The sequence below is a fragment of the Akebia trifoliata genome, chromosome 11 (genome assembly GCF_017979445.1).
Source record: "Akebia trifoliata isolate Shusen 1 chromosome 11, ASM1797944v1, whole genome shotgun sequence".
Classification (NCBI taxonomy): Eukaryota; Viridiplantae; Streptophyta; class Magnoliopsida; order Ranunculales; family Lardizabalaceae; genus Akebia; species Akebia trifoliata.
Window position 1 is genome coordinate 47,750,257 of NC_141385.1, and position 26,202 is coordinate 47,776,458.

The window sequence follows — 26,202 nt, forward strand, 5'->3', positions numbered from 1 at the left end:
AGCACAAGTCCCGTCAGACGAGCTAGCATATATACCCACCCAAGGGTATTCTTGTAATTTCACTAATATTACGTAAAACCCTAACCATGTTTCCTGGGGTATATATATTTCTCATTTTTGGTGAAATGGTATAATCTTTAACTGCGAGTTTTCTCTTCATGGTGGAATCAACATGATCCATGGACGTACCTCAATCTTGAATATGGATTTACAGTTAGGGCACTTGTGCCTGCAAAATTTTTAAGAAATGACACTATCCTCTTTAGAATTTGATATATATTTGAGTTTGCCCCCCTCTCCTCCACCCCCACAAACTTTTGGTGTGGATTTACAGTGGGGGCACTTGCCCCCGCAAAATTTTTAAGAAATGATATTATCTTCCTTAAAATTTGATATATATTTGAGTTTGCCCCCACAAACTTTTGACAGTTCTCCCTACCCAACTCAAGTTTTTGGGTTTATTAGAACCCTTCCATTTAGTTAATATTTGATAGTTACTCCTAGGACTGGCAATTGATCGATTTGATATTGGACCAGTGCTACTCCAATACCAATCAAATTTTTTTTAAAGATGTACCTGATTTGATTCGAACACATGCCTTATTTTCAAATTATCAATGTTCAAAAAAATTTAAAAATATAAATCATATAAAATTAAAAAAAAATTTACTTTCCTACTACAAATATGAAGGGAAATTAAAAAGAAAAACGTTTTATCTTTACGTATTTATATGAAATTAAGAATAATAACAAAAATTATTGAAATATGTTCGGATCAAATTTTTTATATATATTTATCGTATTGGGGTACATCTGAGTCTGACCGAAATAATTTCGAACCTAAGATTTCAATCCAAGTCAGATCATTGCTAGCCATAGTTAATCCCACCCCCACTGATGACATTACCCATTGACTTAGGTCTTTTCTTATAAACTTATGAGAAATGATTTAAATGCTCTTTTCTACCACCTCTAACAAAAAACCCATGAATTTCTCCTCAAACCACTCATCTTCATGTTCTTGAACCTTATCAAGCAACTATAATTTGCATCTACTACAAGAAAATCTTGGCACCACCCTTGATCTTGAGGGAACCATGTAAAATCTCCATGTTTCTTTTTGTAATTGCATCTTGTTTTCTTTCTCTTGATTCATGATCTTAGTCTAATTGCACTTGTTTTTGTGACATCATGGTTCCTTCATTTGTTGTGTGTGACATGAAAGACTTCTCCTTTAAACCCCATAGAGCTTTGCAGAAACATTGTTGAATTAGTTAGTTCATCTGAGACTGATACTTGCTAGAGGTTGAAATTGATCTTTGGATTAAACTTTCCACTTTAAACATTATGTTAATTTTTTTGCATCAATCTTTATTCATTAACGCTCTGATGCCAATTATTGGAACATAGTGGATAAGTATCAAGAATCTATAAGAATATACAACAAAAACAATGAGAAATAGTAAAGTAACCAACCACACGTACAAGTTAAAAAAACATATGGTTCAATACCCATAACTTCATATTTGTAATCCCCAATAGACCCTTTGAGCCCTTCCGACTCCCACCCCCAACAAAAAAAAAAATCTTTGGAGTATCCTTCCAATAATGATTTTTGGACACCCCCTTTGACATACGCCCCCATCACAGAATGATAGATCATTTACCTAGGGATGCACAAAATAATAAATCTTTCTTTGTATATCTTGAGGCAAATGATCTACGGTTCTGTGATGGGGGCATATGCCAGAGGGGGGCGTCAGATTATCACGAGTCTTACTATTATAATGACTAGGGTGAGTATTGTTAATACAAATCCACAATAATTAATATTTTTAAAATTCCAAAATATCTTTAGATAGATCCATTAATATATTCAAAGCTATCTATGTACATGAATATATCTTTACTATTATAATTAGACTATCAATAGAAAATTCTTATAACAATCTCTCAAATTAATGCTAAATATAATTTTAACTTTAATATATTTGAAATAATCTGTCTAAATCTAATGTATAAAATAGAGCAATACCTTTATTTGTCCTAGTAATCTAGAGCGTGTCTCTTCCCTAGTATATCTAAAAACGAATGCTTGGGATAATTTTGGGCTCACTCTTACCCCTTTTCACATAGAGGAAACTTAAGCCCACTACTCAGGGACAACTCTCCCTTTTCTTACTTCAAATTATTTTTGGACCACACTCCAACAAAGTCAACATGAATACAAATACGGTAAGATAACTATCTGATCTAGTTTGGATTGGATCAAATCTGATTTCTCACATTTTATCTGATTGGGATCTTATCAGATATCCAAAACCGACCAGATAGATTATCCTTTTATGATCTTTATTATTGTAGAGATCCTTATTGGAACCCAAATCCTTGATCTTGATCCAAAGTTATTGGAATGGATGGATTTCGGGATTGAATCCGATCCATTGACAGAGCACTAAATTTAAGGATTTTCATCAAGGATCATGACCATATCATTGCTTATTTGGATATTGTGTGTCCAACAATGTTGGGCACTAGAATTTTGCTTTAGGGCACGGTAGAGGATTAAATTGGTAAAGCATCTGGACCCAACACATGTCTTAAACTGAATTTAGTGGAAGGTCAGAAATACATAACTTTAGTTGTGGTAGCTAAGGCACCCAACTTAGCTGAAGGGCAAAGCTGAAGTATCAGCTCTGCCTGGTATATAAACCAAGCAGGGTAGAATTGTGGGTTGTCTTCGAATCAATCTAGATCCCTTAATTTCAGAGAAGATCCCAGGAATCAAGAAAATGGATAACGGAATTCATGCGAATCTTTTCTTTTCTTAATAACTTATCCTAAAAGTAAGGAATCCCAGCTAGAGATTCCTTGAATGTTAGGCATCTCGAGGAGATTCCTTATTCGAAGAGATTTCTAGAAAAATCTATAAATAGAGAAGGAAACTTAGAGGGAAGAGATTGGAAATGTAAGAGAGTCCATTATTGATTAACTTGAGAACTAACATAATCGGGGGGGGGGGGGGGGGGGTATCACCACTCAACAAAGGAAGCATAAACTTGAAATCACCTCTACAGGCATCTCATTGTCAAATAGTGAGATTCATGATCGAGTGTAGCAACACCTAACTTAATGACATAGGTAATCAACTATATTTCTTTTTTATTCAAGTACTAAATCATGTATGGTACCATCAATATTTTGTGATGGTTCTGATGTAACTACTTACAATGTTCTCTCTCTTCATAAAAACATAAGAACTATTTAATCCAATATTTTTTTTTTTTGTTTTTTTGAAAGAAGTAACGGTAGTTTTCTGTAACGGGGTGTGGGAACGCTTGAGCGAACCATCTGTGACAGTGACTGAGTACCGTTTCTTCTACTTCGAAGCCAGAAAGAAGAAAAGTATAGACGAAAGAATAAACAGTGTGAAACTAAGAAAATGGAGATTTTCTAGGAAATGTTGACCCTCAAAAGGTGACCAATTTTTTTATATATTTCTTGGGTCTGAAAAATAGGCGAAAAGTTCAATTTCGAAAAAGAATCGCTTTAATCTCGAGGTAATTTTAAAGTTTTTTTTTTTTTTTCCCTTTAATTGCAACTGATTCTGATCATGTTTAGTAGTTTTTTTTTATTCTTTGATGTTCATCCATTTATAATTCCTTTTTCTTCTTGTTTTTAAATGTTTAAGAAGAAAATTATTTGGAAAATTGGATTGGAATCTGAAAAATGTAGTATTTTTGCTTCATCTTAGAGGTTGGCTTGGTAGTACCAATGAAAAAAATGAAGTTTTTTTGCTTAATGGTATGAGTTTGGTGTGATTTACTCAAAATAGATGTTATCAGAGTTGGAACTTTTCCAACTTTCTTCTGAGCTGATCAATGGTCTTTTGAGTTCTTTTTATTCTTTATGGTTTAGTAGTTATGATGAACTATTCGAATTTCTTGGATACTTCATGTCATTTAAATTGGTATTACTCTTCAATTTTATTTATTTATTTTTTTAAATTTCTCCATTTAAACTAGTAATGGTCATTTGAGTTCTTTTTATTCTTTGGGTTCATCTTGTCTAAAAGTTCGCAGCAGGACACTACACACAGATATGAATTGGTGCTGCTTTGGTATCTCAAGAGTAGAAAGAAAAAAGGACGCTACTTATAACCCTCAAGAATTAACTGGTGAGGTCATTTTCGTGGGTTATGCATAAATTTTTTAAAATGAAAGTTGCATTATATTTGTGGATATCTGAATCTAGCTGATGATATTGTTAGGATTTAGGACATTATCCTATTTTTGTTTCATTTTGGTGTCAATTGAAATCATAAGGTAATTTATATGCGTGCATGCATGATTTTTTTTTTATCATAATTGTTTCTTGTTCTACAAATTATGCAAAATTTGTGATTTTCAATGACAGTATCTTTGTTAAGGCCATTATCTCGATACCCCCTGCCACCACCCCCCTTTGCCACACATTACTGTTTCAATTAAATAATTTTGAGATAGATTACGAAGATAATTCTTTGCTTTGAAGCTTTTCTTGCCCCCAAACCTCTTGCCTAACAATCTCTACCGTTCTTGAGGTAGAGGGGTTACATGAGAAGTTAACGATAGCAAAGTCACATTCTGGTGTCTTGACCTTATAATCTGAATTTCATCTCCTCATCAAAGAACACCATATTCTAATAACCAAATTTTGAACACCAAATTTCTAAGGGGAAATTTGTCCAAACCTAACAAGCCTCATTGCTAAACTAGAAATTTCATCATAAAGTATAACCCATGGAATTAATAGATTAGTATCTTTGCCTTCAACGTTGGAATTCGTGTCCTGGGCACGTAAAACACGTTCACAAAAATCCGAATTCTTATCATCACCGAATCTTTGGTTAAAAGTCAAACCAACCAAATGTTTATTTTTCTCAGATGAATTATGGAAGAAAAGAACATACTTGAAAGTTCTCAAGTTCATTCCTAAGAAAGTAGCTTCCGCAAAACAGTACCTTCGGATGTGCAGATTCCCTCCAAGAGATTGGACGCCCCAAAGGTTGTGCAACAAGGGGTGACTCAAAGTGCAAAAGAGGGTTCCATCTTCCCTTAATTGGACATGCTTATGCTCCTTTAATCTTTCATTGGGAAGAGTTTTCATATCCATATCTCCAATTCCCTTCCCCCTTCCATATTTTTCAAATTCCAAATCAAGAAGCTTAGAGAAATGGTTTTTATGATTATATTGTTTTACCCAACCTTCTCTTCTTTCACTTAATATGCTTTCTATCTTATCAATAATCAGTGTCAAAATATGAATAGTTTTGTCTAGTTCATCTTATTGTTTTGTTTCAAATGAATTTATCATAAAGAGAAGGCCATAGGATAGAAAAAAAGAAGCTAAAGACTAAATGAATTCATCCTATGGATATTGAATCCGAGTCATGTCCTGCGGGATTTGGGTAGCTACCCAGCTCCATGTCTCTCTTGCAATTCATGTTGCACTCTTTCAAGACCATAGAACCATGGAATTTTAGCCCATCCCTTACCTACACAACAAAATTCAGCGTGATTGATGATTTCTATCCACTAGGTTTAAGCTTTTTTCATTGTGGGTCTTATGAACGTGTCCATTAGTTGGTTTGAAGCACATGATGAAAGAAAACTTGAATTATTGATTAGTGAACATGCATACATACATCTAATTTAGGGAAGATGGAACCTTCTTTTTCACTTTGTGTCAACCTTTGTCTTACCACCTTTGGGCTTTCCAATCATGCATAAACTGGGCAAGTCGTATGTATTAGTAATGAATAGTGAAGATATTTTAACGTATCTCATGCAGTTGCAGTCATGGATGTGTGGGTCATTATCTTAAAACGAATTTAACGTTCAATGTGTTGTCGCCTAATAAAACTTGGAAGTTCCTATATGCTACCTCATGTGTTGTAGATGATGCTGTACCTTGTATTGAAATTTTGGAGTTTGTATAAAAAAAAAAATAGCGGGCTTTCATTTGTATAAAAAATTTGTTTTATTTCTCATTCTATTAATCCATGAAAGCCCAATTTTTTCCGTTCTGTCAGGATCTTTGCTGATCAATATCCAACTTTTTACTCACAAGGAACTGATATCTGCTACAAACAATTTTCATCCTAGCAATAACATTGGCCAAGGAGGTTTTGGATCAGTGTACAAGGTAAATGGTTTTTACCTGTTTCAGTCCATGAAAGTAATGAGCATTAGTCTTGCTGAGGAGTTGCCATTTGTTCAAACATGCTTTGACAATAGTTGTTTAGTCTCTTACATAGTCCAACTTTTCATTGACACTTTGGAAGGAGAGATCTTATGATTTTAATCAAGGTATTTTCATTCATTAAAAAATAAATAAATAAATAAAAGTTAAAACCACCAGACAATGATACTCATCTGTCAAGGGCACGATTCCAGATGAGTTATAACATTCTTTTGAAGAAAATCAGTCATGAAAACGTTAATTTTTTGTGGTTTATAGTAAAATTTTACACTTGTGGACAACTTGTACACCCTTGAATCATCCTATGTTCTACTCAATTGGACATTGCATTCTTGTGAGAAATTTGATCCCACTCATTTTCCTTATTTTCCATTCTTGTGGTGAATGCTTTTTCTAGTGTATTGCTTGCTTGTTCTAAAGTGATAGAAATTAGCATTCGTATGGGAAGTACAACTAACAGATAACTACAAAAAAAAGATGAATTTAGTGCATTGCCTCCATGATCTGACTGCTTCAGTTAATTTTCATACCCTCATGGACATGTTAAATATGGTTTTTGCCCTTTCTCATGTTCACAGTATATATTTTTACTAACTTTATTGTACTGTTTCTAGGGAATCCTTAAAAAGGGTATGCAAGTTGCTGTAAAGGTATTATCTGCAGAATCAAAGCAAGGGGTGCGCGAATTTTTGACTGAGATTGATATGATTTCAAATGTCAGGCATCCGAACCTTGTTGAGTTAATAGGTTGCTGTGTTCAAGAAAGTCACCGGATTTTAGTGTATGAATATGTGGAAAATAGCAGTCTTGATCATGCATTATTAGGTAGATTTCTGAAAACACTGTATTGTGAAAGGTGAATAACTTCTTAAGATCTTTATGCTGAAGGAAATTTTTTTTTTTTTTTTTTGTGGTGCTTGTAGGTCCAAAGAATATAAACATTAAGCTAGATTGGGGTATCAGATCTGCTATTTGTGTGGGTACTTCCAGGGGACTTGCATACCTTCATGAAGAACTTGAGCCACATATTGTGCACAGAGACATCAAGGCTAGTAATATACTTCTTGACAAGGATTTTGTCCCGAAAATTGGAGACTTTGGGTTGGCTAAACTTTTCCCTGATAATATTACTCACATTAGTACACGAGTAATGGGGACAATGTACGTCATTTTTCGTAGTTATAGAAACTGTGACATTTTATGATATTGCACCATCCATGTTTTTATTTAGTAAGTGAAAGTTACCTATTGTTAAATTCTTGTTGAAAACATTGTTTCCTTTCTTGGCTCTTATAGAAAAATTGTGGATTATTAATTGCATGAGATGAGAACTGTTCTTCAGATCTACTAGGTGTTAGGTTTTCGAAGCTGATCATTACACTGGAAACTAGTTAAGGGAATGCCTCCTGCAATGATGTGTGGCCTTAAGACTAGATGAAATATTTTTTGCTCACCAGTGTGCATTATTTAAAGTTTTCTTTTAGCTCATCTCATTTGAAAATAAATTAATTTGGTTAGAACTTTTGTGTAATACATGTGTGGCAAGCTTTATAAACTAGATATTATTTTAAGTTCAATATTTTTTTGATAAAAACTCACAGTTGGTGACTATTAGAAACTAATTAAAATATTTGTCGTATGGTTTTAGTTAATATTTATGAAATGTATGGGAAGTCTGTATGCTACATATTAGTTGGAAAATGTAATTTTTTCTTAAAGTAATAAAATTATGTTAACGAAGAAAATGAGAGCTATACACACTTTCTTCATACAATGAATGCCGATAGTCACCATCTTTAGCCAACATCTCCATCAACTTTGGTGATTCTATAAATATGGACTATACAAAACCACTTGACCAAGAAAATTCCTAATATAGGCCCTGCATGGTACGACTGCAACTAGATCTCAAAAAATATGAAGGACATCCAAGAGAGTCTAGAAAACATTTGAAATTACGATGGTTCCTCGATTATACAGTTATGTATCGTAGATATTTAGGAGACTTGCAGATAGGTTCTAGGAAGATTCCAAAGTTGCAGAAATTATCAATATTCTGGAGAGTTCGACTGTTTAACATAGTCTGAGAATACATGGTCTGCCTTATTTATATGATATATTTTCATCTATCGATTAAAATAAAATTGTGGGATATATTCCAACACAGTTTGATATTGTTTCATGCAGTGGTTATTTGGCACCAGAGTATGCAATGGTCGGTCAGTTAACCAAAAAGGCTGATGTATACAGCTTTGGGATCCTCATACTTGAAATAATTAGTAGCAGAGGCAGTGTAGAGTCAAACTGGGGAGGAAATCAGAAGCTTCTACTTGAATGGGTGAGTGAGTTGGGTTATCCCTTTCTTAATTCTGTCTCTTTTTTTTTGTAGCAGAGGAATTTACTGCAGTTTCCATCATTTTTTTGTGCTCTTGGTTTCCTTTGAATTGCTGATTTCTAGGTTTTCCATCCCTCTTTGGTGATTGTTCAGATGCTGAGTTTTAACAAATAATTTTAATGTTTCTATTGAAATTGGACAATTACTCCTGCATATGTATTTAATAATAACATGGGTGTTATGGAATTCAATTGGATTGTTTTTCTTTTTTTCCTTTTTTTAATTACAATCTGAATCAAACATAAAAATACTTTTGTGGTTAGCTGAAGGAAAGTGAAGATGTTATGTTCTCAGCTAGAATTTACTGAGGCAAATTCTCTTTTGATTGGCTCCATAGCTCAAGTAGGTAGTGCTCTATGTTACCAGTACACTTGGCACGTGGTGGAAGGGGGGACTCACGTATCCCATGGGTTGTGGGGTGTCACCGAAAAAAAGAGAGAGCTGCTATTGGCACCCCAACTTTTACTTATTACACTCCAATTTAAAATAAAGAAAAAGAAGTGAATGGTTGAGAATACATAAAAGTTGAGGTGCCAATAGAAGCTCTTTTCTTTTTGTTTTTAATGATAGAATTTTTACTTTTTAGGCTTAGGATTTTATATGGGCCTAAACATGCCTGTAAACAACTACTGAAAGTGTTTGAACGAGTGTTATAATGTTGAGATTATAACTTGAGCAAATCTTTGTAATATTTGAAGAGTGTGTCTTAATCTTTAGTTAAGTTGTGATAACTAATTGAAGAACTTAGGGTGTAACAAGTAAAAGTTGGGGCACCAATAGCAGCTCTCCAAAAAAAAATGTGCGGTTATTCACGTGTCTATGGGAATAGTCAGACCAAGTCTGGGCACCCATGCATCAAAAACAAAGGTGGTGCTCTAATTTATGTCCTAAACAGTAGATTGCATGTTAAGTCCTGCCTTACCTAACAAAACACTGAAAAAAGGAAGAACAACTTCAATTTCAAACAAACAATGCTACAGTTCATACTTATGTAGTGATTTGACTTTCTACACTTGTGGCATATTGCTCTGGCATTATTTTGATACCCAACCTGTAGTTCTCTTAACATTGAAGGTTTGCATTGACAGGCATGGCAGCTATATGAAGAAGGGAAACTAGTAGAGCTAGTGGATCCAACGCTAGAAGAATACCCAGAAGATGAAGTAGTAAAGTACATAAAAGTAGCCCTTTTCTGCACCCTAGCGGCAGCAAACCGAAGGCCTTCAATGACTCAGGTTGTTTCCATGCTCTCTAGAGACATTCGGTTGAATGAGAAGGAACTTACGGCTCCGGGCTTCTTTCATTCTGGGGGGGAGTACAGTGGGACCTCACCTTCTTCAACAAATAAAAAAACATCATCCACCAACTCTACTGGCCAAACTGTCACTCATTATCCCGACGATATCACTGAAGTTATTCCTCGATGATGATCTAGAGCTTGAATGTGGTCATTTTTAGTGAAACCAACATAATTTTGTAGAATTGGATGTATTTTTTATTTTTCATGGATAGAATAAGACGAAGTTACCTGCAAATGCCTCTGAGGCTTCATAGTTGATCTTTTGCCTTTTGGGTTATTTCTCCTACTTCAATTGTTTCTTATTGTTACTTGGAGAATCTTAGTTGTTTCTACATATCTGAGACGTTTTGACACATGGAATCATAAATGTCAGGTAGTATCTGATATTGGTAGAAGTGTGAACTGTTGATTTTACTTCTACGTTCTATACCTTGGTAGGCATCAAAATTTTGAGTAGGCTCTTACACACTTTATGAATCAAAGTAAAGTCGCCCCTAAAAGCGGGAAATGGGTTCATGTGTCCAAATTGGGCCTATTGATTGGGATACGACTTCTAAAGATTGGGTTTGGATTTTCACAGATAAAGTTATAAATCTAAGTGACCCACATTAAATATTGGGCTCATACACTAAATAAAAACGGGTTAGCTCACAGTTAAGTCCAAAATCCGATGAAATGAATTGGATCAATAACCAAACCATAATTAAACCAATTATGTAAAATCCATCTAAGAAAGGGTCATAATGGAAAATACTCTCCTACCCTAAGTTTATAAATATCAAAGCCTCCTTCAATTGAAAGGGGACCTTGATCATTTTATCTGAGAAGACAAAACCTCTTCTTTTAAAGAAGAAGAAGCTCTCAAGCCCTCCTCTAGAGGCGAAGTAAAATTTTTGAAGAGAGACTCGGATTTCGATTAAAGAGAAAATCAAACCTAAAACCTTTCTCTGTGGAAGTCAAGATACCCTTCTTAGTCGATCAAGTGTGAAGCCCAAAGAGAAGAAATTCATAACAAAGACTTTACAGAAGATCACACACAACAAAGTCACCATCAAAACAACCTTCTCAGTTGATCAAGTGCAAAGTTCGGAGAGAAGAAAACTACACACACATCAACACTATTTTTGTACTTGACTGTTAATCAGAGGATAGTACTAAGATCTGTATCTCCTACTCTCATCAAAATAAATAAATATCATTTGAAATTTCTTGTCACTAATCTCGAGGTAGATCTATGAAATTTATTGTCGAGAATCATTTCATGCCAACAATGATAACAAATTTATTAAACTCCCTCTCTATATCAGTAAATATGGCATCATCTGCTCATCAATACCAATCTTGGAACTAAAAAGTTTGGACGATCAAAAAAAATATCCAATTAGTGAACAATTTTAGATCCTAGATCTAACATAGGGTCATACTTGTGCAGGATCATACAACTTGAAATGAAAATTTATAGTGCAAGATACTCTTGCGCTATCTATAGGTTTCAATTTCTACCATCCTAATATCATAAGACGTGTGGGCACCCATGTGATTTCATCCTATCAGTGGATTCCTTTTGACATGGAAACATAGTAACCAGATGCTCATAGGATGATTGAAGAGAGAATAAAACAATACATGTCGTAACTTCATTCCCCATCACAAAACAACATGAAAAATTGAATCATGTGTTGTGGTTTGTGGAGCCTGATAGTATTGGTCAATAACGAGGTACGGTTAATCAAGCACAAGTCCCGTCAGACGAGCTAGCATATATACCCACCCAAGGGTATTCTTGTAATTTCACTAATATTACGTAAAACCCTAACCATGTTTCCTGGGGTATATATATTTCTCATTTTTGGTGAAAGGATATAATCTTTAACTACGAGTTTTCTCTTCATAGTGGAATCAATGTAATCCATGGATGTACCTCAATCTTGAATATGGATTTACAGTTAGGGCACTTGCACCTGCAAAATTTTTAAGAAATGACACTATCCTCTTTAGAATTTGATATATAATTGAGTTTGCCCCCCTCTCCCCCACCCCCACCTTCGCAAAATTTTGGGTGGATTTACAGTGGGGGCACTTGCCCCCGCAAAATTTTTAAGAAATGATATTATCTTCCTTAAAATTTGATATATATTTGAGTTTGCCCCCACAAACTTTTGGCAGTTGTCCCTACCCAACTCAAGTTTTTGGGTTTATTAGAACCCTTCTATTTAGTTAATATTTGATAGTTACTCCTAGGACTGGCAATGGATCGATTCAATATTGGACCAGTGCTACTCCAAACCAATCCAATTTTTTTTAAAGATGTACTTGATTTGATTTGAACACATGCCTTATTTTCAAATTATCAATGTTCAAAAAAATTTAAAAATATAAATCATATAAAATTAAAAAAAAAATTACTTTCCTACTACAAATATGGAGGGAAATTAAAAAGACAAACGTTTTATCTTTACGTATTTATATGAAATTAAGAATAATAATAAAAATTATTGAAATATGTTTGGATCGAATTTTTTATATATTTATCGTATTGGGGTACATCTGAGTTTGACCGAAATAATTTCGAACCTAAGATTTCAATCCAAGTCAGATCATTGCTAGCCATAGTTAATCCCACCCCCACTGATGACATTACCCATTTACTTAGGTCTTTTCTTATAAACTTATGAGAAATGATTTAAATGCTCTTTTCTACCACCTCTAACAAAAAACCCAAGAATTTTCTCCTCAAAACCACTCATCTTCATGTTCTTGAACCTTATCAGGCAACTATAATTTGCATCTACTACAGGAAAATCTTGGCTCCTACCCCTGATCTTGAGGGAACATTGTAAAATCCCATGTTTCTTTTTGTAATTGCATCTTGTTTTCTTTCTCTTGATTCATGATCTTGGTCTAATTGCACTTGTTTTTGTGACATCATGGTTCCTTCATTTGTTGTGTGTGACATGAAAGACTTCTCCTTTAAACCCCATAGAGCTTTGCAGAAACATTGTCGAATTAGTTAGTTCATCCGAGATTGATACTTGCTAGAGATCGAAATTGATCTTTGGATTAAACTTTCCACTTCAAACATTATGTTAATTTTTTTTGCATCAATCTTTATTCATTAACGCTCTGATGCCAATTATTGGAACATAGTGGATAAGTATCAATAATCTATAAGAATATACAACAAAAACAAGGAGAAACAGTAAAGTAACCAACCACACGTACAAGTTTAAAAAAATATGGTTCAATACCCATAACTTCATATTTGTAATCCCCAATAGACCCTTTGAGCCCTTTCGACTCCCACCCCCAACAAAAAAAAAAAAAAAAAATTCTTTGGAGTATTCTTCCAATAATGATTTTTGGACACCCCCTCTGACATACGCCCCCATCACAGAATGATAGATCATTTACCTAGGGATGCACAAAATAATAAATCTTTCTTTGTATATCTTGAGGCAAATGATATACGGTTCTGTGATGGGGGCATATGCCAGAGGGGGGCGTCAGATTATCACGAGTCTTACTATTATAATGACTAGGGTGAGTATTGTTAATACAAATCCACAATAATTAATATTTTTAAAATTCCAAAATATCTTTAGATAGATCCATTAATATATTCAAAGCTATCTATCTACAAGAATATATCTTTACTATTATAATTAGACTATCAATAGAAAATTCTTATAACAATCTCTCAAATTAATGCTAAATATAATTTTAACTTTAATATATTTGAAATAATCTGTCTAAATCTAATGTATAAAATAGAGCAATACCTTTATTTGTCCTAGTAATCTAGAGCGTGTCTCTTCCCTAGTATATCTAAAAACGAATGCTTGGGATAATTTTGGGCTCACTCTTACCCCTTTTCACATAGAGGAAACCTAAGCCCACTACTCAGGGACAACTCTCCCTTTTCTTACTTCAAATTATTTTTGGACCACACTCCAACAAAGTCAACATGAATACAAATACGGTAAGATAACTAACTGATCTAGTTTGGATTGGATCAAATCTGATTTCTCACATTTTATCTGATTGGGATCTTATCGGATATCCAAAACCGACCAGATAAATTATCCTTTTTGGATCTTTATTATTGTAGAGATTCTTATTGGAACCCAAATCCTTGATCTTGATCCAAAGTTATTGGAATGGATGGATTTCAGGACTGAATTCGATCCATTGACAGAGCACTAAATTTAAGGATTTTCATCAAGGATCATGACCATATCATTGCTTATTTGGATATTGTGTGTCCAACAATGTTGGGCACTAGAATTTTGCTTTAGGGCACGGTAGAGGATTAAATTGGTAAAGCATCTGGACCCAACACATGTCTTAAACTGAATTTAGTGGAAGGTCAGAAATACGTAACTTTAGTTGTGGTACCTAAGGCACCCAACTTAGCTGAAGGGCAAAGCTGAAGTATCAGCTCTGCCTTATATATAAACCAAGCAGGGTAGAATTGTGGGTTGTCTCCGAATCAATCTAGTTCCCTTAATTTCATAGAAGATCCCAGGAATCAAGAAAATGGATAACGGAATCCATGTGAATCTTTTCTTTTCTCAGTAACTTATCCTAAAAGTAAGGAATCCCTGCTAGAGATCCTTGAATGTTAGGCATCTCGAGGAGATTCCTTATTCGAAGAGATTTCTAGAAAAATCTATAAATAGAAGAGGAAACTTAGAGGGAAGAGATTGGAAATGTAAGAGAGTCCATTATTGATTAATCATCGCGGGGGGTTGGGTTGACAGATACCACACCGGTATCACCACTCAACAAAGGAAGCATAAACTTGAAATCACCTCTACAGGCATCTCATTGTCAAATAGTGAGATTCATGATCGAGTGTAGCAACACCTAACTTAATGACATAGGTAATCAACTATATTTCTTTTTTATTCAAGTACTAAATCATGTATGGTACCATCAATATTTAGATGGTTCTGATGTAACTACTTACAATGTTCTCTCTCTTCATAAAAACATAAGAACTATTTAATCCAATATTGCGCGATGTACTGAATCGAAATTCCTATATTAAAGATTTTTTTTTTTTTGTTTTTTTGAAAGAAGTAACGGTAGTTTTCTGTAACGGGGTGTGGGAACGCTTGAGCGAACCATCTGTGACAGTGACTGAGTACCGTTTCTTCTACTTCGAAGCCAGAAAGAAGAAAAGTATAGACGAAAGAATAAACTGAGTGAAACTAAGAAAATGGAGATTTTCTAGGAAATGTTGACCCTCAAAAGGTAACCAATTTTTTTATATACTTATTGGGTCTGAAAAATAGGCGAAAAGTTCAATTTCGAAAAAGAATCGCTTTAGTCTCGAGGTAATTTTAAAGTATTTTTTTTTTTCCCTTTAATTGCAACTGATTCTAATCATGTTTAGTAGTTTTTTTTTATTCTTTGATGTTCATCCATTTATATTCCTTTTTCTTCCTGTTTTTAAATGTTTAAGAAGAAAATTTTTGGAAAATTGGATTGGAATCTGAAAAATGTAGTATTTTTGCTTCATCTTAGAGGTTGGCTTGGTAGTAACCAATGAAAAAAATGAAGTTTTTTTGCTTAATGGTATGAGTTTGGTGTGATTTACTCAAAATAGATGTTATCAGAGTTGGAACTTTTCCAACTTTCTTCTGAGCTGATCAATGGTCTTTTGAGTTCTTTTTATTCTTTATGGTTTAGTAGTTATGATGAACTATTCGAATTTCTTGGATACTTCATGTCATTTAAATTGGTATTACTCTTCAATTTTATTTATTTATTTTTAAATTTCTCCATTTAAACTAGTAATGGTCATTTGAGTTCTTTTTATTCTTTGGGTTCATCTTGTAATTCGAAAAGGGACAATTAAAGTCTAAAAGATTGCAGCCGGACACTACACACAGATATGAATTGGTGCTGCTTTGGTACCTCTAGAGTAGAAAGGAAAAAGGACGCTACTTATAACCATCAAGAATTAACTGGTGAGGACATTTCCATGTATTCAATTTTCATTGGTTGTGCATAATTTTTTAAAAATGAAAGTTGCATTACATTTGTGGATATCTGAATCTAGCTGATGATAGTGTTGGGATTTAGGACACTATCCTATTTTTGTTTCATTTTGGTGTCAATATATATGAATGAAATCATAAGTTAATTTATATATCATAAATGTTTCTTGTTCTACAAATTATGCAAAATTTGTGATTTTCAATGACAGTATCTTTGTTAAGGCTATTTTTTGATACCCCCTGCCCCCACCCCCCTTTTCCTCAGATTACCGTTTCAATTAAATAATTTTGAGATAGATTACGAAGATAATTCTTTTTTCTTGAAGCTTTTCTTGCCCCCAAACCTCTTGCCTAACAATCTCTGCCGTTCTTGAGGTAGAGGGGTTACATGAGAAGTTAACGATAGCGAAGTCACATTCTGGTGTCTTGACCTTATAATCTGAATTTCATCTCCTCATCAAAGCACACCATATTCTAATAACCAAATTTTGAACCCCAAATTTCTAAGGGGAAATTTGTCCGAACCTAACAAGTCTCATTGCTAAACTAGAAATTTCATCATAAAGTATAACCCATGGAATTAATAGATTAGTATCTTTGCCATCAACATTGGAATTCGTGTCATGGGCACGTAAAACACATTCACAAAAATCCGAATTCTTATCATCACCGAGTCTTTGGTTAAAAGTCAAACCAACCAAATGTTTATTTTTCTCAGATGAATTATGGAAGAAAAGAACATACTTGAAAGTTCTTGAGTTCATTTCTAAGAAAGTAGCTTCAGCAAAACAGTACCTTCGGATGTGCAGATTCCCTCCAAGAGATTGGACACCCCAAAGGTTGTGCAACAAGGAGTGACTCAAAGTGCAAAAGAGGGTTCCATCTTCCCTTAATTGGACATGCTTATGCTCCTTTAATCTTTCATTGGGAAGAGTTTTCATATCCATATCTCCAATTCCCTTCCCCCTTCCATATTTTTCAACTTCCAAATCAAGAAGCTTAGAAAAATGGTTTTTATGATTATATTGTTTTACCCAACCTTCTCTTCTTTCACTTAATATGCTTTCTATCTCTCAATAATCATTGTCAAAATATGAATGGTTTTGTCAGTTCATCTTATTGTTTTGTTTCAAATGAATTTATCATAAAGAGAAGGCCATAGGACTTTTCATCCTAGGATATGAGTCATGTCCTGCCGAATTTGGGTAGCCACCCAGCTCCATGTCTCTCTTGCAATTCATGTTGCACTCTTTCAAGACCATAGAACCATGGAATATCCATCTCCAATTCTCCTTCCCCCTTCCCCCTTCCATATTTTTCAAATTCCAAATCAAGAAGCTTAGAAAAATGGTTTTTATGATTATATTGTTTTACCCAACCTTCTCTTCTTTCACTTAATATGCTTTCTATCTCATCAATAATCATTGTCAAAATATGAATGGTTTTGTCCAGTTCATCTTATTGTTTTGTTTCAAATGAATTTATCATAAAGAGAAGGCCATAGGACAGAGGAAAAGAAGCTAAAGACTAAACGAATTCATCCTATGGATATTAAATCCGAGTCATGTCCTGCCGGATTTGGGTAGCCACCCAGCTCCATGTCTCTCTTGCAATTCATGTTGCACTCTTTCAAGACCATAGAACCATGGAATTTTTGCACATCCCTTACCTACACAACAAAATTCAGCGTGATTGATGATTTCTATCCACTAGGTTTAAGCATTTCTCATCGTGGGTCTTATGAACGTGTCCATTAGTTGGTTTGAAGCACACGATGAATGAAAACTTGAATTATTGATTAGTAAACATACATCCATACATCTAAGTTAGGGAAGATGGAACCTTCTTTTTCACTTTGTGTCAACCTTTGTCTTACCACCTTTGGGCTTTCCAATCATGCATAAACTGGGCAAGTCGTATGTATTAGTAATGAATAGTGAAGATATTTTAACGTATCTCATGCAGTTGCAGTTATGGATGTGTGGGTCATTATCTTAAAACGAATTTTACGTTCAATGTGTTGTCGCCTAATAAAACTTGGAAGTTCCTATATGCTACCTCATGTGTTGTAGATGATACTGTACCTTGTATTGAAATTTTGGAGTTCGTACAAAAAAAAAAAAATAGCGGGCTTTCATTTGTATAAAAAATTTGTTTTATTTCTCATTCTATTAATCCATGAAAGCCCAATTTTTTTCCGTTCTGTCAGGATCTTTGCCGATCAATATCCAACTTTTTACTTACAAGGAACTGATATCTGCTACAAACAATTTTCATCCTAGCAATAACATTGGCCAAGGAGGTTTTGGATCAGTGTACAAGGTAAATGGTTTTTACCTGTTTCGGTCCATGAAAGTAATGAGCATTAGTCTTTCTGAGAAGTTGCCATTTGTTCAAACATGCTTTGACAATAGTTGTTTAGTCTCTCACATAGTCCAACTTCTCATTGACACTTTGGAAGGAGAGATCTTATGATTTTAACATCATAGTCACTGGTTCATATCCCATTTGTATGGGTAGCTCTTGATTTTTGTTGCTGTTTCTTTTGTTTCCCTTTTCTTGTACTTTTCACCCGGGGTTGGTCACCTCAACCTCCCCACCCCCTATTTTAATCAAGGTATTTTCATTCATTAAGAAATAAATAAATAAATAAAAGTTAAAACCACCAGACAATGATACTCATCTGTCAAGGGCACGACAGATGAGTTATGAACATTCTTTTGAAGAAAATCAGTCATGAAGACATTAATTTTTTGTGGTTTATAGTAAAATTTTACACTGTGGACAACTTGTACACCCTTGAATCATCCTATGTTCTACTCAATTGGACATTGCATTCTTGTGAGAAATTTGATCCCTCTCATTTTCCTTATTTTCCATTCTTGTGGTGAATGCCTTTTCTAGTGTATTGCTTGCTTGTTCTAAAGTGATAGAAATTAGCATTCCTATGGGAAGTACAGCTAACAGATAACTACAAAAAAAGATGAATTTAGTGCATTGCCTCCATGATCTGACTGCTTCAGTTAATTTTCATACCTCATGGACATGTTAAATATGGTTTTTGCCCTTTCTCATGTTCACAGTATATATTTTTACTAACTTTATTGTCCTTTTTCTAGGGAATCCTTAAAAAGGGTATTCAAGTTGCTGTAAAGGTATTATCTGCAGAATCAAAGCAAGGGGTGCGCGAATTTTTGGCTGAGATTGATATGATTTCAAATGTCAGGCATCCAAACCTTGTTGAGTTAATAGGTTGCTGTGTTCAAGAAAGTCACCGGATTTTAGTGTATGAATATGTGGAAAATAGCAGTCTTGATCGTGCATTATTAGGTAGATTTCTGCAAACACTGTATTGTGAAAGGTGAACAACTTCTTAAGATCTTTATGCTGAAGGAATTTTTTTTTTTTTTGGGTGCTTGTAGGTCCAAAGAATATAAACATTAAGCTAGATTGGGGTATTAGATCTGCTATTTGTGTGGGACTTCCAGGGGACTTGCATACCTTCATGAAGAACTTGAGCCACATATTGTACACAGAGACATCAAGGCTAGTAATATACTTCTTGACAAGGACTTTGTCCCGAAAATCGGAGACTTTGGGTTGGCTAAACTTTTCCCTGATAATATTACTCACATTAGTACACGAGTAATGGGGACAGTGTAAGTTATTTTTCTTAGTCATAGAAACTGTGACATTTTATGATATTGCACTGTCCATGTTTTTATTTAGTATTATAAGTGAAAGTTACCTATTGTTAAATTCTTGTTGAAAACATTGTTTCCTTTCTTGGCTCTTATAGAAAAATTGTGGATTATTAATTGCATGAGATGAGAACTGTTCTTCAGATCTACTAGGTGTTAGGTTTTCGAAGCTGATCATTACACTGGAAACTAGTTAAGGGAATGCCTCCTGCAATGATGTGTGGCCTTAAGACTAGATGAAATATTTTTTGCTCACCAGTGTGCATTATTTAAAGTTTTCTTTTAGCTCATCTCATTTGAAAATAAATTAATTTGGTTAGAACTTTTGTGTAATACATGTGTGGCAAGCTTTATAAACTCGATATTATTTCAAGTTCAATATTTTTTTGATAAAAACTGTCACAGTTGGTGGCTTTAGAAACTAATTAAGATATTTGTGGTATGGTTCTAGTTAATATTTCTGAAATGTATGGGAAGTCTGCATGCTACATATTAGTTGGAAAATGTAATTTTTTCTTAAAGTAATAAAATTATGTTAACGAAGAAAATGAGAGCTATACACATTTTCTTCATACAATGAATGCTGATAGTCACCATCTTTAGCCAACATCTCCATCAACTTTGGTGATTCTATAAATATGGACTATACAAAACCACTTGACCAAGAAAATTCCTAACATAGGCCCTGCATGGTACGACTGCAACTAGATCTCAAAAAATATGAAGGACATCCAAGAGAGTCTAGAAAACATTTGAAATTACGATGGTTCCTCGATTATTGTACAGTTATGTATCGTAGATATTAGGAGACTTGCAGATAGGTTCTAGGAAGATTCCAAAGTTGCAGAAATTATCAATATTCTGGAGAGTTCGACTGTTTAACATAGTCTGAGAATACATGGTCTGCCTTATTTATATGATATATTTTCATCTATCGATTAAAATAAAATTGTGGGATATATTCCAACACAGTTTGATATTGTTTCATGCAGTGGTTATTTGGCACCAGAGTATGCAATGGTCGGTCCGTTAACCAAAAAGGCTGATGTATACAGCTTTGGGATCCTCATACTTGAAATAATTAGTAGCACAGGCAGTGCAGAGTCAAACTGGGGAGGGAATCAGAAGCTTCTACTTGAATGGGTGAGTGAGTTGGGTTATCCCTTTCTTAATTCTGTCTCTCTTTTTTGTAGCAGAGGAATTTATGGCAGTTTCCATCATTTTTTTGTGCTCTTGGTTTCCTTTGAATTGCTGATTTCTAGGTTTTCCATCCCTCTTTGGTGATTGTTCAGATGCTGAGTTTAACAAATAATTTTAATGTTTCTACTGAAATTGGACAATTACTCCTGCATATGTTTTTAATAATAACATGGGTGTTATGGAATTCAACTGGATTGTTTTTCTTTTTTTCCTTTTTTTTTATTACAATCTGAATCAAACATAAAAAATACTTTTGTGGTTAGCTGAAGGAAAGTGAAGATGTTATGTTCTCAGCTAGAATTTACTGAGGCAAATTCTCTTTTGATTGGCTCCATAGCTCAAGTAGGTGGTGCTCTATGTTACCAGTACACTTGGCACGTGGTGGAAGGGGGGACTCATGTATCCCATGGGTTGTGGGGTGTCACCAAAAAAAAGAGAGAGCTGCTATTGGCACCCCAACTTTTACTTATTACACTCCAATTTAAAATAAAGAAAAAGAAGTGAATGGTTGAGAATACATAAAAGTTGAGGTGCCAATTGAAGCTCTTTTCTTTTTTTTCTAATGATAGAATTTTTATTTTTTAGGTTTAGGATTTTATATGGGCCTAATCATGCTTGTAAACAACTACTGAAATTGTTTGAATGAGTGTTATAATGTTGAGATTATAACTTGAGCAAATCTTTGTAATATTTGAAGAGTGTGTCTTAATCTTTAGTTAGTGTAACAAGTAAAAGTTGGGGCACCAATAGCAGCTCTCCAAAAAAAATGTGCAGTGATTCACGTGTCTATGGGAATAGTCAGACCAAGTCTGGGCACCCATGCATCAAAAACAAAGGTGGTGCTCTAATTTATGTCCTAAACAGTAGATTGCATGTTAAGTCCTGCCTTACCTAACAAAACACTGAAAAAAGGAAGAACAACTTCAATTTCAAACAAACAATGCTACATTTCATACTTATGTAGTGATTTGACTTTCTACACTTGTGGCATATTGCTCTGGCATTATTTTGATACCCAACATGTAGTTCTCGTAACATTGAAGGTTTGCATTGACAGGCATGGCAGCTATATGAAGAAGGGACACTACTAGAACTAGTGGATCCGACGCTAGAAGAATACCCAGAAGATGAAGTAGTCAGGTACATAAAAGTAGCCCTTTTCTGCACCCAAGCGGCAGCAAACCGAAGGCCTTCAATGACTCAGGTTGTTTGCATGCTCTCTAGAGACATTCGGTTGAATGAGAAGGAACTTACGGCTCCAGGCTTCTTTCATTCTGGGGGGGTTCAGTAGGACCTCACCTTCTTCATCAAATAAAAAAACATCCACCAACTCTACCAGCCAAGCTGTCACTTATTATCCCGACAATATCACAGAAGTTATTCCTCGATGATGATCTAGAGCTTGAATGCGGTCATTTTTAGTGAGACCAACATAATTTTGTAGAATTGGGTGTATTTTTTATTTTTTAAGGATAGAATAAGATGAAGTTACCTGCAAGTGCCCCAGAGGCTTCATAGTTGATCTCTTTGCCTTTTGGGTTCTTTCTCCTACTTCAATTGTTTCTTATTGTTAATTGGAGAATCTAAGTTGTTTCTACATATCAGAGAAGTTTTGACACATGGAATCATAAATGTCAGGTAGTATCTGAGATTGGCAGAAGTGTGAACTGTTGATTTTACTTCTAAGTTCTACATTGTTGTAGACATCAAAATTTTGAGGAGGCCCTTAGAAACTTTGTAAATCAGAGTAAAGCTTCTAAAAGCCAGAAATGGGTTCATGTGTCAAAATTAGGCTCACTAGTTGGGACTTGGGACAGGACTTCTATAGATTGGGTTTGGATTTTCACATATAAAACCCATAGTGCAATTAGTTTAAGTGATCCACATTAAATATTGGGCCATATACTAACAAACGAGTTAATTCATAGTTAAGATCAAAATCCAATGAAATGGATCAGACCAATAACCAAACCCAATTTAAACCAATTATGTAAAACCCATCTTAGAAAAGGCCATAATGTAAAATACTATCCTACTTTAATATCAAAGCATCCCTCATTTGGAATGGGACCTTGATCATTTTTTCTGAGAAGATAAAAGTTCTTCCTCTATAGAAGAAGAAGCTCTCAAGTTCCCCTCCAAAGAAGAAGCAAAATTTTTCAAGAGATTTAGATTCCGATTAAAGAGAAGTTTAAGCCCAAAATCCTTCTTCGGAAGCCAATAAATCATTCTCAACCAATCAAACACGAAGTCCAGAGAGAAGAAATTCACTCAAAAACTCTGTAGAAGATCAAGCACAACAAAACCACTATTAAAGTAAAATTTTCAATTGATCAAACGTGTAGTCTAAAAAAAAGAAAATTACACACACATCACCACTATTTTTGTATTTGATTGTTAAACAGAGGATAGTACTGAGATTTGTATCTCCTATTTTTATCAAAATAAATAAATATCATTTTATGATCTTTTTTCATGAATCTCAAGGTAGATCTATGATATTTTTTGTCGACAATCATTTCATGCCAACAATGATAACAGGTTTGATTAAACTCCCTCCTTATCTTAGTAAATATGGCACCATTTACTCATCAATACCCATCTTGGAACAAAAAACTTTGGATGGTCAAAAGAAATATCTATGAACAATTTTAGATCCTAGATCTGACATAGGGTCATACTTGTGCAAGATCATACAGTCTGAAATGAAAATTTACGATACCCTTGCACTGTCCATAGGTTTCAATTTCTACCATCCTAATATCATAGGACATGTGGGTACCCCTGTGATTTCATCCTATCAATGGATTCCTTTTGACATGGAAGCATAGTAATCTGATGCTCATAGGATGATTGAAGAAAGCATAAAACAGTACATGTCCTACCTTCATTCCCCAGCACAAAACAATACAAGAAATTGATCCATGTGCTGTGATTTGTGGGGCCTGATAGTACTGGTCAATAAGAAGGTACGGTTAATCAAGCCACGCGTCCCGTCGATCGAGCTAGCATATATGTTCATCCAAGGGTATTTTCATAATTTCACTAGTATTATGTAAAACCCTAAACATGTTTTCTGGAATATATATATTTCTTGTTTTTGGTGAAAGAGTTTAATATGTAATTATTAGTTTTTTCTTCATAGTGTAATCAGTTTGATCCGTGGACGTACCTCAATCTTGAACATAAGTGGATTTACAGTAGGGGCGCTTGCCCCCTCAATTTTTTTTTTAAAAATTTTTTTTTTTATTTTAAGAAATGACATTATCATCTTAGAATTTGATATATATTTGAGTTTTCCCTTACCAACTTTTGGGTGGATTTACAGTGGAGGCACTTGCCCTTACAAATTTTTTAAGAAATGACATTATCCTCCTTAGAATTTGATATATATTTAAGTTTGCCCCCACAAATTTTTAACAGTAATCCCCACCCAACTCACGTTTTTGGATTTATTAAAACCCTTCTATTTGGCTAATATTTAGTAATTGCTCCCAACCCCACTAATGACATTACCCATTGACTTTGGCCTTTTTTTATAGACTAATAAGAAATGACCTAAATGCCCTTTTCTACAACCTTTAATAATTATAAAAACCCATGAATTTTCTTCTCAAAATCACTCATCTTCATGTTCTTGAACCTTATCAGGCAACTATAGTTCGCCCCCACTACAAGGAAATCTTGGCTCTGCCTCTAATCTTGAGGGAAATACTTAAAATCTTTGTTTTTCTTTGTGTGATTGCATCTTGTTTTCTTTCTCTCGATTCGTTTCCTTGGTTCGATTGCAGTTGTTTTCTTAACACCATGGTACCTTCATTTGTTGTGTGTTACATGAAAGACTTTTCCTTTAAACCCTTTAGAGCCTTGTGGAAACATTGTTGAATTAGTTAGCACATCCTTGACTAATACTTGCTAGAGGTTGAAATTGATCTTCGGATTAAATTTTCTACTTCAAACATTACGTTAATTCTTTTGCGTCAATCTTGAACATTGTGATCCTCCCAAAGCTTTGATCTTTTAAAAGCTCTTGTAGCAATTATTATAACTAACACTTGATTCATTAGTGCTTTGATACCAGTTATTGGAACATAGTAGATAAATATCAAAAATCCACAAGAACATACAACAAAACAAAGAGAAATAATAAAGTAACCAACCACCCGTACTATTATAATGAGTAGGGTGAGTATTGTTAATGCAAATCCACAATAATTAATATTTTTTAAATTCAAAAATATCTTTAGATAGATCCATTACTATATTCAAAATAATCTATCTACAAGAATATATCTTTATTATAATTAGACTATCAACTGAAAATTCCTATAATAATCTCTCAAATTAGTTATAAATATAATTTTAACCTTAATATATTTGAAATAATGTGTCTAAAGTATAAAATAGAGCAATACCTTTATTTATCCTTGTCGAGTGTGTTTCTTCCCTAGTTGATCTAAAAACGAATGCTTGGGATAATTTTTGGCTCACTCTTACCCCTTTTCACATAGAAGAAACCTAAACCCACTACTCAGGGATAACTCTCACTTTTCTTACTTCAAATTGCTTGGACCACACTCCACCAATGTCAACATGAAAACACATTTAACTTCGATTCCAATTTTCATTTTTTTTTCATAAGTTTCGTCAGGAATGAGCCGATCTTCTGCAACGAATGGTCACCAATATTCTGGAGACATTGGACATCATCACAGAGATTCTTCTAAAACGAAACTTATTTTTCCATTTTACTATTTCAAAGCCAAGTCTTATATTATTGAAAGAGAGTTGACCTTGCCTACTCCTCACTTTGATCAGAATCCACTACAACATGTCGCTTCTATGAAACATCCTAACATGCACAAAATGAAATATCGGATCAAAATTCATGTTAGGGGTGGTGTATTTTTATACCAATTGCCAACCTTCCTTGCCTACACCCACTATGATTAAGCGATAAATTCTAAAACCGAGAAGAAAAAAAATCAGAGAAAGCCAAGTCCTCAAGTTTCAGCGTACATTTGGAGGCAGTACAAAGTGCAGTTGGTGCTAGTCCTCTATTTGGGGCAACCACATTTTGGTTCACCAAACATTGGACCATGCCCACTTCATGTCTGATGAAATCCACACATATTGCAATTAAACAATGCTGGCTCAAACTTGGCGAAATATCTGCTCATCACATTGCATTATCCCTAAACGGTTGTATTGAGCTTATAATATACAAGTATATAACATGTACCAGCATTTTTGTTTAGGAAGACCAATCATCCATGGGAAATTAATAAAATTAATGAGATGATTACAGAGATTGCAGAGACTTAATTATCACGATTACAAATATTAAGCTCTCTGTAC

At 34.3% G+C, this 26,202-nt stretch overlaps 1 protein-coding gene and 1 pseudogene across 3 annotated transcripts; both read left to right on the top strand.

Annotated features, from left to right (window-relative positions):
- Positions 1–3,322: 3,322 nt before the first annotated feature.
- On the top strand, positions 3,323–10,260 carry LOC147392238 (cold-responsive protein kinase 1-like). 2 transcript variants are annotated; one of them, XM_086459650.1, is made up of 7 exons: positions 3,323–3,560; positions 4,100–4,177; positions 6,074–6,186; positions 6,858–7,068; positions 7,167–7,404; positions 8,431–8,581; positions 9,727–10,260. In XM_086459650.1, the coding sequence occupies exons 2-7, from the start codon at positions 4,102–4,104 to the stop codon at positions 10,063–10,065; spliced, it is 1,128 nt and encodes a 375-aa protein (XP_086315776.1). In that variant the 5' UTR covers positions 3,323–3,560; positions 4,100–4,101; the 3' UTR covers positions 10,066–10,260. The 2 variants fall into 2 exon arrangements, with proteins under 2 accessions (XP_086315776.1, XP_086315777.1); XM_086459651.1 differs by lacking the exon at positions 6,074–6,186 and having other exon boundaries at positions 3,324–3,560.
- Positions 10,261–15,252: 4,992 nt separating this feature from the next.
- LOC147392239 (cold-responsive protein kinase 1-like) lies at positions 15,253–22,342 on the top strand (annotated as a pseudogene). Its single transcript, XR_015183136.1, has 7 exons — positions 15,253–15,277; positions 15,819–15,913; positions 18,153–18,265; positions 19,063–19,273; positions 19,366–19,602; positions 20,637–20,787; positions 21,902–22,342. The product of XR_015183136.1 is annotated as a cold-responsive protein kinase 1-like (transcript).
- The last annotated feature ends 3,860 nt before the right edge of the window (positions 22,343–26,202 follow it).